We start from the raw sequence: 13,676 nt of genomic DNA on the forward strand, positions 1-13,676 counted from the left end.
CCGCAGAAGTTTCGTTGCATCGACGGTTGAATGGCAAATCATCCGCATGGGTCTATGGTACCAAGCCTTCTCAGTAGAGTGCGTCTGGGCTAGAACGAGATTCGACCCCATGACTGGACTAACTCCTTTCTGGTCGCTTCTTTGGGGAGGTTAGAAAGGAAAACTCGAATATACTGAAACATCAAGAAGATGTTAAAACGTAGACAAAGGATCACCGGGTCTCATCGAACTACGTTTATTTTTGTTGCGAACACGTAAAAGGCGTTACATCTTCATGCCTGTATGTCTACAAGTACACCTGATTTCTAACATTGCTAACTAGGTCTTGCACACTGGGACTAGACGCAACTCTTCTCACTAATCTGTTAAGACGAAGTGACCAAAAAAACAAACGCCAATAGACCTTTTTACCAATACGGCGACCATTTTGATTTCTATTGTTTCGAAAGACATTATGGGATGCACAGGGGGCAAGTTAATGTGTATTTGCCCCCTGGGCATCCCATAATAGCTATTCCAAACAACAGAAATCAAAATGGCCGCCGTATCGGTAAAAAGGTGTATTAAGGCTCAAAAGGTTTCAGCCTCCCCAAGAGTTCAGTTGGTTCCGCAACGGTCCAGCTCACGTGACAGCTGACACAAAACACAATGGGGGCAGCACAGCACCTCGCAATAATCTTTGTACAGGGTGCCCTAAAAAAGAAGAGCGAACGTGAAAACTTTATTAATAAAGTTCATTACCTCTCGGTGAAACGCGAAGTAGTTTTACCTGAATGTTCTGCTGCGTTCTAAGTTTCACTCGCAGTCCTAACAATGCACCTTGGCAGCAAGTAGCAAACATGCAACCTTCACCCATTCTCTCAGAGACTTGACACAGCAAACACCATGAACAGAAGGTACCCATAAGGCCTATAAGGAACAAACAGATCACTAAAACAGCCGAAAAACGGTGCCACTAAGGTGAAAACCTGAAAACCGTTGGCTTGCCAACACAGCAAACACCATGAACAGAAAGTCCCCATACAGCCTGCAAACAAAGAGATTCAAAAAGCCTAAAAACGGTGGCAATAAACTGTAAATCTTTGGATGGCTTAAACCAGAATCTTACAACATTTGGATGGCTTAGATCTTACAACCAAAAAGCTGCACCCGAGAAGCAAGGGGCGTTTCCTTCTTTGGCCCAATCTCGTATTTTTTGATCACGCGCAATAGGCCAGCCATATTCGTATTCTCACGGTTGCATTGAAACGAACATGGAATAAGGGCTGATGCGGGCGAATCTTTTCAGAAGCAAATTATTTCCTCCGCACGAGCCTTCATTGTATCCTCGTTTCAGTGCAATCCTGAGAATACGAATAAAGTCTATTCGAGCGGAAATTGAATATCAATGAAAACATACAACAACAAAAACGAACGATATAATCCGACGTTTCGAGGTGATCATGACTCCATTGTCAAGGAAAACTATGAAACAGGTCATGCAAATTACTCAATTTAAGACGATGTGGGCGCGACAATTGCCATAACGCAGTGCGAAAATTACACATACTTTCGCACGAATGGAGTCTGATTGCATGTTAAGATTTGGTTTTAAGTTTCTTATAAAAAATGAGCAGGAGGTAGTGTGGCCCATTACGGTTAGGGAGCTCCTCGCCTTAAGATGCGAATATCCCGCTCTGATCACTCGCTGAATTTGTTCCTGGTAGTCCCTGGCTCAACTTCACAGCTGCACTTGTAAAATACTTTAGCCAACTCTTCCCTCGTTTCGTTAATTGTGCTTCATTGGCCCTGAAAAGCCCCTATGGGGAGCGGTCAATTTAGTATGCATAAAAAGCATTTCGCGCACTAAACAGTCAAATGTGTTTCTACATTTCTTAAGTACACTGAAACGCTTCAGCAGGTCGCGAGGGACCGTCCCGTGGACACACTTGTTGTTTTTTTTAACCTTTATTGACAAAACACATATTACAGTTGCAAAATATAAAACTAAAAGAAGGTATATAACGATATTACAGATTGGATCGAAAGTTACGTAAAGACGAGAAAAAATAAAAATAATACAGCAGTTGTAATAATTCACACAGTAACATTAGACCTGCTAATTAACAGATTATTCCGGTAGGATGGAATACTTACTAACTAATTGAAGAAGGGGGTTTTTCGAAATCGTATCTCCCACTGACTTTAGCCTTAAATTCATCCAAAGATAAATCTTTAGGAGCTAACTTATTTATGTACAAGTAATATTTAGCAAACAGAAGAGTAGAGTCGAGCTTTTTGACAATTGCCAATGAGCTTTGATTTTTTCTTTCATTATTCAGACCAAAGATTAATTCACTTGAGGATGGCGCAAAGGAGGTGGCATTTTCAACATTAAACCATTTAATTTCTGCTGAAAAAAAACACTTGGTCCAGTGGCAGTTACAAAAAGTATGAATTATTGAATCATTTTGTCTGCAGTAAGGACAGAGCGCATTTTCTGCAATACCATACAGATGGCGCAAAAAGACTAACTGCTGTTGTAGATCGTTGGGGGCATATATGTTGCACAATGAAATATTTGCGGGGCCGGAGCTCAGGTTAATTGAAATGATTCTTCCCTTTTGGTCCCTATTGAGACTTTCAACAGTATAGCTGCATGAAGGGTTAATTAAGATACAAACACCACGGCTGTGTGTTGATCCATGCGAAAAGAAAATGTCACCTCCCCATTCATTACTCCACGTATTCATGTCATCAGGTACTGAATAAATTTCTTGTAAGAAATAGAATTGACAATTTTTATCCTTTAAAAAACTAAATATACTGTTTCTTTTGACACGATTTCTCAAACCCCGAACGTTAAGTGACAAGATACTGTGTTTACTTATACCGTAATTGTACAATCAGGGAAAAGATTACCAGCAGAGAATCTGTTAATTAACTGGCCGATGATTAGGACGGTAACTACAAAAGCTTATACATAAATAAACAGGAAACAAGATCGGGGACAAAAAGTACTTATGGCAGAAACAGAAAGCAACGTTATATTGGAAACAACCTCTTGCATGCTGGATTTCTTTCGATGCCCTTCCCTTGTACCAGAGTTACAAATTATCTAGATCTTCTAAGCAGTGAATTCTTACTGATGATCCCGTCATTTACATTAGGTTGATTATATTATCGTGTAAGATTCTACCTTCATTTCTCAGAATTCCGGGCACATTTAGGAAGGGAGCGCTCCGTCTCAAAATACACGTCCGAACCGTTTGCGCTCACGCATGGTCTCACACTTGTAGTGTTTGGCTATGGAGGAGGACTGTTGTTTACGTCCTTGCACACGAAATGTAAACCCTACATAACCCACATCACACAGATCACATTGAAAACTAGGAACTACACACTGCTGATTTACAATTGTTGGCTTTACATTCAGATCTTGTTCGATTTTTCGGCTCCCAAACACGGGCTGGATGATGGTGTCCTCTTAGGCTCAGTTCCTGTACTTGTAGCTGTTTCTTCACCGTATCTGCTGAGGCTTGGTCTTTGAATGGTAGGACTACACGAACCGTGTCACGTGACTCTGCGGCTGGTCTGATACCTTGGACTGAACGAAATTTTTGATGGTAGAGTTAACGGGGTGTTTTGCGTTCTTCAAACGTGAGAATACTGCATGTCTTCGAACGGTCACACTCGTCTGAGAAGTATGACTAAGAGGAAGATAAACGATGTGCTCGATCAAGCATAGTTCTCAATAAACCCTGTTTGTACCGATTGTCAACATGAATCTGATAGTGCAAGAGTTTCTATTTGAGGGGGTTTACCCTCGCTCAAGGTTTTCTTTGATGATGGATATGAAAACATTAGCCAATAGCGGGCCAAGAGGGGATCCCATAGCATCGCCATGAGTCTGTTGGTACAGGGCTCCATTGAACTGGAACAGCTGTCCTTTGGTGGCTACATTGAGAAGCTCGACAAGATCAGTTCTGGTGAGGTTCAAGTAGTGTGTTGTATTAAACCAATTGTTGTCCATAATGTTCGCTTAGTAAAATATATTCTATATACAAGGCTAAAAGTTAAAAAATTAAAATGTTCAAACCAAACGTTTTCGGCTGTTTGCCATCATCAGGGTTAAAATGGGTGACCGTCCGCGCGTACATTTATATCTCATGTAATTCCCAAAGGGAAAAGTTTGGAGACATAAGAAATGACTTGTTTGTTCAAACTGGGGCGGAATTGTTGGATCATTAGCCCCTCGACGATCCTACGCTTGTGAAAAGTCTGTGCCGAGGAGAGAACACGCCAAGTGAAAGCATGTGATGGGTTTTCCCGCAGGTGTTTTGCAGGTTCAGAAGTGTGCGCAGGATTTGAATGCTCCGCAATTCGTACTGCTAAGTTTCGTACAGTCTCGCCAATGTAATCAACGCCACAAGAACAATCACCTTTGTAAACAACTTTGGATCTGTGAGTGTTTTTGTCTTTGTTGTTAAAGAGGGTTTTGATTTGCCTTGTTTGCCACAGGATTATAAAAATAAAATTGAAATTAGTGAACTTGTTGAGTTTTTCAATAAACGTCTTACTGAGTTTTTCGTTTTTACTGCAAAAAGGGAGCTTAATGAAAACTTTCTTTCGTTCTTCGAAGAGAAAATTCGGAATGATGTTGTCATCTTGGGGCGAGTGGTTTAGAAAGTTGTTGATTGTATGCGAAATAAAACGTTTCGGGTAACCTGCATTGATGAAAGAAGTTTCTAGAGTTTTTAAGTCCTTGTCAAAATCGGTAGAGATGCCTTGGGCTCTGTAGAGTGCGCTAGTGATGCAATTCCTTTTCCACTTGGTAGGGACCTCAGATTTCCAATGTGTTGGTAGTTTCCCCGGCTTCTTGAAGACGCTGCAATTGAACTTGTTGGTATAACTAAAGGCAGTATCGAGAAAATGGTCGGGGTTTTCCTCGACAGTGAAAACAATGTTAGGGTGGTAGTGATTTAGTCGCTCGAATAGAGCATCAGGCTCGTTCTTTTTCTTCTTAGAGAAACAATCATCAACATACCGATCATAAAATGGCGGGTTGAAAGGTCGGACTACGTCAGCTTCTAATTTAGCCATGAAAATGTTTGCAAGGACTGGAGATAGTGGGTTGCCCATGCCGCATCCATCGATTTGTTTATATAGCTTGCCATTAAAACTGAAAACTGTGTTCTTGGTGACATTGCAGAGCAGGCGTCTGAAGAGTAACTTTGAGCTGAGTTGTTGTTGAATTGTTGTTGAAATTGTTGTTGAAAGCTTTGTTGTTGAAAGCTTTGTTCGCGAGTATCTCTATCATTTCGTCTAAGGGTACATTTGTAAACAAGGAAGACAAGTAGTATGATACCAAAATGTCACCGTTTACGTATACGATCCCCAAGTTACGAATTTCATTGTTAAATTCAAATATGTCAGTTACTATGTACCGATTCAGAGACAGACTTAAGTTTAGGGCGCGTTCTTTTGGTACTATTCCGGAATAGAAATACATGGAATAGACGGTATTCGTGTTCTTTTGGGATCTATTCCGTTTTTGGAATGAACGGAATACTATCCCATTCATTCTGCTCCCGATAGCAGAATGAACTGAATGACTGGAATATGGTTCACTCAGAATAGGCATAATATGCGTTCTTTTGGGAACGTTTTGGCGGGAAATGATACGACATCAAGACGACTAGCATATGCAAATGAAGCAAACCGAAAAATCAAGATAACCAAAAAAAGGTACTTATGGACATATTTCAACACTTCGTGTTCCAAACTTCGGGAAACCTTTTTCACTCGTCATACCAACGCAATTGGCGCATGCGTAGATACGATAGTTCCCAGGTCACCTTTGCTAACACCATTCCGTTTCAGAATATGTGTTCTTTTGCAAATTGATATTCCGTGTATTTTGTTATTCCTAATCCAGAATGAGAATTAGCCAGGATACATCCAAAAGAATGCACCCTTAGTGTCCAGCCATTTTGCCAAGGCGTAGTTGTATGCTTGCGTTGCTGATAGTATAGAGTGCATCCCTTGCGGGTTTTTGGTAAACCGTACAATTGCGCTAATCTGGAGCCCGTAGGGCGGACAGTTACTCCACAAAGAAACGGATGTGGACCGGTGAGTACAAATCGTCTTACGAGCTCTCCTTTCCCCTGAAATTGGTTCTATGTCGGGGCTTGAAGTTTGCTTTTCCCCAACAGGTCTCTCCTATTGAAGTGAAAGCGGGCTTCGAGAAGGCTTTCTGGAGCCACTTATACCTAATCTCGGAAACCCCGATTTGATCCAAATGTCCGTGAGTTTACTACACAGAACAACTTTGATGTACTCCAGTCATGGTTTGAATGTAACTATTTAAATGTAAATGAGCCTAAAATCAAAATGTCATCTCTTGGCAAAATCCGCCCTATTCCGAGCTCTTTGCTAATCGCACTAGACCACCTTTACGATTAACGGGTTAAAGTTATTGGGCTTAACTATCGACAGCGCTTTATCTTTCAAAGAGCATGTAAAATCGGCCTGCAATAAATTTCATGCTAAGGTTGCTGCCCTTAAAAGAGTTCGCAAATATGTTAATAATAATGATAATGATGATAATAATAATAATAATAATAATAATAATAGTAATAATAATAATAATAATAGTAATAATAATAATAATAATAATAATAATAATAATAATAATAATAATAAATCCAATAGCCAGGTCACTGGAAGCTACTGAGGGATATAAGTTGTCAAAGCCTGTAAGCGCTAAGGTATCCTATCTAATGTAAATTGATGATCTGAAAGTGTTTGCGGCCTCTGAAGCTAAGCTCAACAGAGTTTTAAAATCTACCAGTGCCGCCATGGAGGACATTGGACTAACATGGAATCCTACGAAATGCAATGTGATTCATGTGAGGAAAGGGGCTCAAGTGCACGATAAAGCAGGTGTGAGGTTAGGTCAGGAAGGGGTCGTGGAAAGCCTGGACGCGAGTTCCAGTTACAAGTTTCTAGGGGTGAGAGAGACTGTGATGCAGGATAAGAAGATGACATTGGAACGTGCGGCAAAGGCTTACCTGCAAACGTTGTCATTAATTTGGAGTAGCTCTTTGTCTGACTCCAACCGTGTGACTGCAAGTAACCAGTTTGCTCTTCCAGTTCTCTCCTATTTGATGTGGACTCAGCACTGGCCTATTACAGAGATTAGAGTGATCGACAGAGGGGCGAGGAAGATAATCTGTGAGAACGGAGGGAAGCATCCGGTTTGACGGCTATGTTGTATCTACCCAGGGACAAGGGTGGGCGTGGCCTACGCTCAATTGAGCAAGAATACAAGCTAACAAAAATCAAATCTGCAATTAAGCTGAAAGAGAATATAGATCCTACCATGAGGTTAGTTCAGAAGTTTGAAGAGAGGGCGAGTGAGAAGGGATTCACTTGGTTGGTTAAGGAGGCATGCAAGTAAGCGGAGGAGCTGGACACGGGTTTGACTTTGAACTATCCAAACCCGTCATGCACCGGATATAGAAATTCAAGGGAAGAAAGTTAAGGGTTATTTGAGAAGGACTGTGACGGAGAAGTTACAGGAAGTACAGGAAGAGATTGAGAGCGAGCAGTGGCATGGTCGCTTTCTGTGTGCACGGTGGCAGGACGACGATCTGAGTATGGATGAGTGTTTTGCTTGGCTACGGGAATGGCCCTCAACACCCACCCACACGATTACCGGGGTACTGGAGCTTTACGAACAGCTTACCTCTACTGGAGTGTACACAAAGATCCAAACAGGAACTTCACAAGGAGAGATCACGTGTAGGTTGTGCGGAGGCGCTACAGAAACTCTTGCGCATGTTCCAGCGGGATGTCCTGCTTTAGCACAGTCTAAGTACTTGGAGCGACACAACGCTGCTCTTAAGGTGTTATTCTTTGAGGTGTGTAAAGACCTACAGCTAGTGGACTCAGTACCACCATGGTACTTGCTAGTGGCACCCAAACCGGTCTACGAATCTCCGGAAGCTCAAGCTTACTGGGTTGTACCAGTGTATGCCGAACAAAGCTACGTCAAGGCCAACAGAGTGGACGCCAGGTTTGTGGATCACAGGGGGAAACGGGTCTGGGCAGTTGAAATGAGTTGCCCCTGGTTAGACAACCGTAGAAAGAAAGAGAGGGAAAAGACGGAAAAGTATGCTCCACTGCGCTGGGAGTTAAGGAAGCAGTATCCTGGCTATGCCGTGGAACAGCCCAACATAGTGATTGATGTGCTAGGTGGTTGGTCTAAAGATTTAGAGAAAACAATAAAGAAACTTTTGGGCGCTAGAGGAAAGGAGGTCCTGAGAAGGATGCAGAAAGCTATTATCTCAAGTTCGCTTAACATAGCGCGGGCCTTCAAGGCCACCGTCAAATAATTTTAGGAATTTTAGGAATTAGAGAGTATTAGAGAATTTTAAGGATTGTATATCTTTTTTTTTCAGTTATCTTATCTTATCTTATCTAATTTTTTTATTTTTTATTTTTATGCATTTTATCATTTTAAAACGCCTCTTTTTATAGAGACGTACGTTCCGTAAGAGGACACAGGCTACGCTTTGCGCCCTATGAACTTTTAATATTAGAGCATCCATAAGTGTACACTGCAAATAATAATAATAATAATAATAATAATAATAATAATAATAATAATAATAATAATAATAATATGCGGTAGCCGCTTTTGCGCTAGGCTATGTTCCGTGACTTGCATTTTTATTGTTTAACGTTGCAATACAGGAAGTCAATGAGGTCTGGCTGCTGGCTGTCATCATTAGTTCACCACGGAGAAAGAGAATTCAAGTGCGAGGGGTGTGCACCACCGCCGCCGCCGCGACCGCGACTAGGAAGCTTAAGCAACGACAACGGCGACAGCAACGAAAACATCCCAAAGTTGCATATTTAGTGGGCAAAAACAATAGCTTGCCCGCCCTGCACGTGTGTATTTCACTTTTGTCCATTTCTTTGCCGTCGTCAGCAAAACTACAACGTGAAATGGCCAAATTTGAGGTTTTATGACGAACGTCAGTACTTGGGAAGATATTTTCATTCTCTCAACTAATTTAAGCGCCGTTGCGACCAGTATCATTTTTAAAAAACTACCACACCCTTGTCATATTAAAAAGGTTGAAATGGTCACGAAGTGATTACAATAACGTGATTTGTATTTTGAGATGACATTCTGGTTGCCGTCGCTGCCGTCTTTGCTTAAGCTCCCTACTACCGCTACAGCAACGAAAACGTCCCAAATTTGCATATTTAGTGGGCAAAAACAATAGCTTTAATAATAATAATAATAATAATAATAATAATAATAATGATAATAATAATAATAATAGTGTCATAAAACCAAAACCAAAGTAATTATTTTGGCCAATCAAAAAGGACGGAGACAATCCAGTAAACCAATCAAAACTCGAAGTAATTACACGTAGACCAGACACAAAGCGCGGGAAAATGTGCACGCGCGAGGCACGCTTGGTAAAGATGGCGCGGAAACTTTCCAATCACTGAGTGAAGTAATGCAAAACCAAAGCAATTCGCTAATTACTTTCGACACTCAATTGAAAACTGCTCTATGGACCTTCCAAACTACGAACTCTTGCAAGCACCTAATACTTACAAGAGTAACAATCTTCACAACAGGCACATAATCCGGAGCTCCAATCTCGCTGTCCTTGCTGCAAAATCAACGGAGCTGGTTGGTTCACCACAACGGTTGTATGGGTGCTTGAGAAGCCTGGCTGAGTTGCAACTGGCGGTGGGTAGCCTGCCTGAGGTGGGAGGTTCCCAGGTGCCTGTGGAAGGGCTATGTATGGTGTGGAAGCCATTCACTGAGAGGTATACGTCACCACTAAATGTAAAGAAAATCAAAGCCTTGCTTTGTGTTCTTTATGTAGCAAATATAATTGCTTGTGCGGAAGGGGCGGAAATTATTTGATAATAATTAGTCAGAACAGACCCATGACAAATAAAATAAATAACAAACAAATAAAATAAATAATCAAAATATATCATTCAAAGAAAATTAGTTTGTCAGTTGATTAAAATCCTAACCAACTGATTTTATCACCGGACGACACAATGAAAATTATTACATAAAACATACATTTTTTGAAACGGGCAAGTGTCGTCTGACGTGAAATCTTGACCTCGCTGACTGTAACGAAAAGCGATGGAGCACGTTCACAATGTAACGCGATACAGATCTAGACACCAAACACTTGTAATTGATACCCCAATACATCCTAAACCAGAAATGTCATTTAAGAATAATACAATAATATATTCAGCCTAAAATTGGCAGAAAAATAATATGAATTCAGCCTAGGCCGGAAAAACAAGATTCTTATTTCTAAAAAAAGTGTACTTGAATCAGTAGAAACAGAATGTTCTGCAGCATTACTATCTATTAGATACACTAGGTGATGATCGTTTTATGGTTGCGATATTGGCATCGTTTACCAACGAAGCATACAACACATATGAATGATAGAATAATATAAATCACGGGCTCAGCACCAGGAAGCACGTCAAAAATATCGAGCTGCTCGCAGCAACTAGCTATAGTCATATCTTTGAACTAAGGAAATTGAAATCCTAACTAGGATATTGGAATGCGGACAAATTTCCTGTATCAGTTAAACAAAGGACGACATTAGAAAATTGGTAAGTACAGATCATGCCATTGAAATGTGCATGTTATACTGACCTCAAAATGTTGCTTTTTTAATTAAAGAATGAACTTTTATTAGGTAAATATTAAATCAAGGAAGTGGAAGTAATTTGTCTTGTGAGGTGCACTCCATTATTTAATTATTCAATCGTGGGAATTTTGTCTAGACAACTCAGGTGGGACTTAAGCCGGTTACACACGAGCAAGTTTTCATTGACAAGTTCTGACTTGGCAAATTTTATTTGCTGGTGCGGTGTAAAGAAGAATTTGTCATTTTTTTTCCTTGTTCAAAAAGCTAGCATGCTAACTTTTAAACAAGTGCACTTGTCAAGGAAAAAATTGACACATTGCAGAAGTTGCTCGTCTGTACGGGTCGACAAGGAAAACTGGTCAAGAAAATTGAGAATTGCGGGCGCACAGCAATCTTGTTCTTGTGATGACTCACTGTAATGGCAACCTCGTTCCCAGGGTCTACTCCGCTTTCAAGATGGCGGGGCGGAGAAGTTCTCCGCCCCGCCATCTTGAAAGCGGAGTAGACCCTGGGAACGAGGTTGGTGTAATGGCGCCCCGTGATTTGTTTTTTGTCGTCCGCTGTGTAATTGTATTGCTGGCTACAGTGAAAATTTGTCAAAGAAAACTTGTTAATTAATTCGTTCACACCAGCAAATAAGGCAAAACTCGTCAGAGAAAATTGGTCGTTCATACACATGAGCAATGAACATTGTCCATGACACTTGTCAAGGAAAAATTGTTCGTGTGTAACCGGCTTTAATCAACGTGTCGAGTTGAACCAGAAACCCATCATAAGGGTTGAAACGTGTACCCCTGGGGGGGGGGGGGGGAGGGGGGTACTGCCATATATGGGCTATACAGGTATGTGCCGGTGTGAAGGGTAAGGTTTTCAAGCAGTTTACTCTAGCATAGTGTATATCAGAGCGTTTGGGTCTAGAATAGGGTATTATTTTTCACGAAACTGACCAGTGGGTTGAAGATTTTATCTAGACTAAGGAAACCAGGAATTGCTACTCAAAAATATAAAAAAAAGGAAACCGGCAAGTTTAAATTTTCACGACTCAGCCTCAACAGCGTTGATAGATGACTATCAATTCATAAAACGCTACTGGATAATATTAACTGTCAAAAATCGGGATTCAGACGGAAATCGGTGGTATTAATGCTGGTTAAAATTAAACAATTTATTGTCTTGATAATGCGTACGTACGTGCTTGGCATTGCTGGACAAGTATAAATAAATCCTTTTTTAAGAAAGAAGTGATTGTGGTATAAAGTTTTGTTATGGCTTTGCTTTAGACTGTGCTAGTGACCTCAGTTTCTGGAAAACAGGTACTCTAAGATAGGAGTGATTTGGGGAGTTTACTCTAGTATAGGGTAGCAAAATTTAGCTGAAACTAGCTCTGATATAGCCTAAGGGTTCCAGGGTCCCAGCGGCACATACCCACCCAGAAATTCCTAAAGTACCCCCCCCCCCCCTCCGCCCGCTAAGTACCATATTTGGAACAACAAGTGCGAGGGGTTTCCAAATATGGTACTTTGCACTGAAACAATCAACCAATCAGTTCGCACTGAATATTCGGAAGCTGTGAACGCGCGCTACACAATCTCGTACCCAGAGTCCTCGGGCTTCTTGGTCAGCGGGTGAGCGCCCGGAGAGACTCTGGGATAATCGACTCCATTTTCCCAGAAAACGTCGGTTCCGGTCTTATTACGTATGCTTGAGTTGATCATTGGTTTCCTGTAAGAGCAAGTTTAGTTTGAAGATGAATCCTCTGACGCTTTCGGTAAGTGTATTTTTAGTGTTTCAGCGTACATTCCATCGTTCAAAATGCCATCGTGCAAGCAACACGATCGACAAATTTTTGTGGAAACACAAATGCCCTCCTCTACTACAATTTGAAGTTTCCGTAATTCTGAATGGCTTCGACAAGACCTTATTCCACGGATTTCTCCTCAAAGAGACTGATATAATGTTTTCCCATGGTACTTTTGCAACAGAAGCAGTAATCACTTTTTAGCAGCGTGGGAAAATTCCCGTACGGTATAAGACATAATTCAAACCTCGTGGTTTTTTATTTTTGTGATTTACATATTTCTGAGGTAGAAAAAAACAAACAGCACTGAAACTAGTTTTAGATTTTGGAATCTCCCTCCAAATTCTGGGGCTTCCGAATTACTTACCGACTTCCTGTCGGACTGCCATTGTTACGCAAGCGGCCAATCAAAAATATAGTTCAAGTCGATTATCCCAGAGTCTCTCCGGGCACTCACCCGCTGACCAAGAAGCCCGAGGACTCTGGGTACGAGATTGCGCGTTACACGTTTCAACCCTTATCACAGGTAACCCAGGCTCACTGTGTGTGCCACATAGGTAAATATAGAGAACATATGAGGCGAAGTTTAGGTCTGGAAATTTGCTAGAAAATGGAAATAAAAATCGATGAAACTTACCATGTAGTGAGCTGTTGTTGTCTTTAATACATACACGAAGTTTCGGGAAAAATGGTCCCCGTTCACCTTCCTTCATAGTATAGTGACAAGGTAGGAGACGGAAGCCAGCGTAGGGACTCCGATCGCCCCAAACAAGCACGATTTTTTTCGTGAAAATCTAATCCAGTCGCTAAATGAACACGCCAGATTCGTGGAACATGAATTTCGCTAAACCATGAATCCACTGAAGCATCTCCAGGTAGCAACGCGAAGCCACCAGACTCCGTAAAACTTGTAAGTTAACCTGCTAAAATGGCGGCCAGAAAGCGTTGTCCTCGCAAAGTGTCCAATTCAAAATGGCACTGAACTCGGGACGCCTGGTGACGAGGGGAATATATGTCCCCCTGGAGGGAGGAGAGTCCCAGATTGCTCAGTGAGTTTTGTTTTTAGCAATTTGGGATTCCCCTCCCTCCAGAACTTATTATACTTGTCACCAGGCGTCCAGAGTTCAGTGCCATTTTGAATTGAACACTTTGCGAGGACAACGCTTTCTGGC

General features: G+C 41.4%; 1 protein-coding gene across 1 annotated transcript in view; it reads right to left on the bottom strand.

The window, feature by feature from the left end:
* Positions 1-219: 219 nt before the first annotated feature.
* The window catches only part of LOC138060071 (placenta-specific gene 8 protein-like), a 16,052-nt gene continuing 2,595 nt past the window's right edge, over positions 220-13,676 (bottom strand). The window contains exons 2-4 of the mRNA XM_068905770.1: positions 9,623-9,853; positions 770-909; positions 220-693 (exon numbers count right to left, since the gene is read on the bottom strand). Of these exons, the coding sequence (XP_068761871.1) occupies positions 598-693; positions 770-909; positions 9,623-9,830 (444 nt within the window). The 5' untranslated portion in view covers positions 9,831-9,853 and the 3' untranslated portion in view covers positions 220-597. The remainder of the gene's footprint in view (positions 694-769; positions 910-9,622; positions 9,854-13,676) is intronic.

Source organism: Montipora capricornis, chromosome 8, assembly GCF_036669925.1.
Source record: "Montipora capricornis isolate CH-2021 chromosome 8, ASM3666992v2, whole genome shotgun sequence".
Classification (NCBI taxonomy): Eukaryota; Metazoa; Cnidaria; class Anthozoa; order Scleractinia; family Acroporidae; genus Montipora; species Montipora capricornis.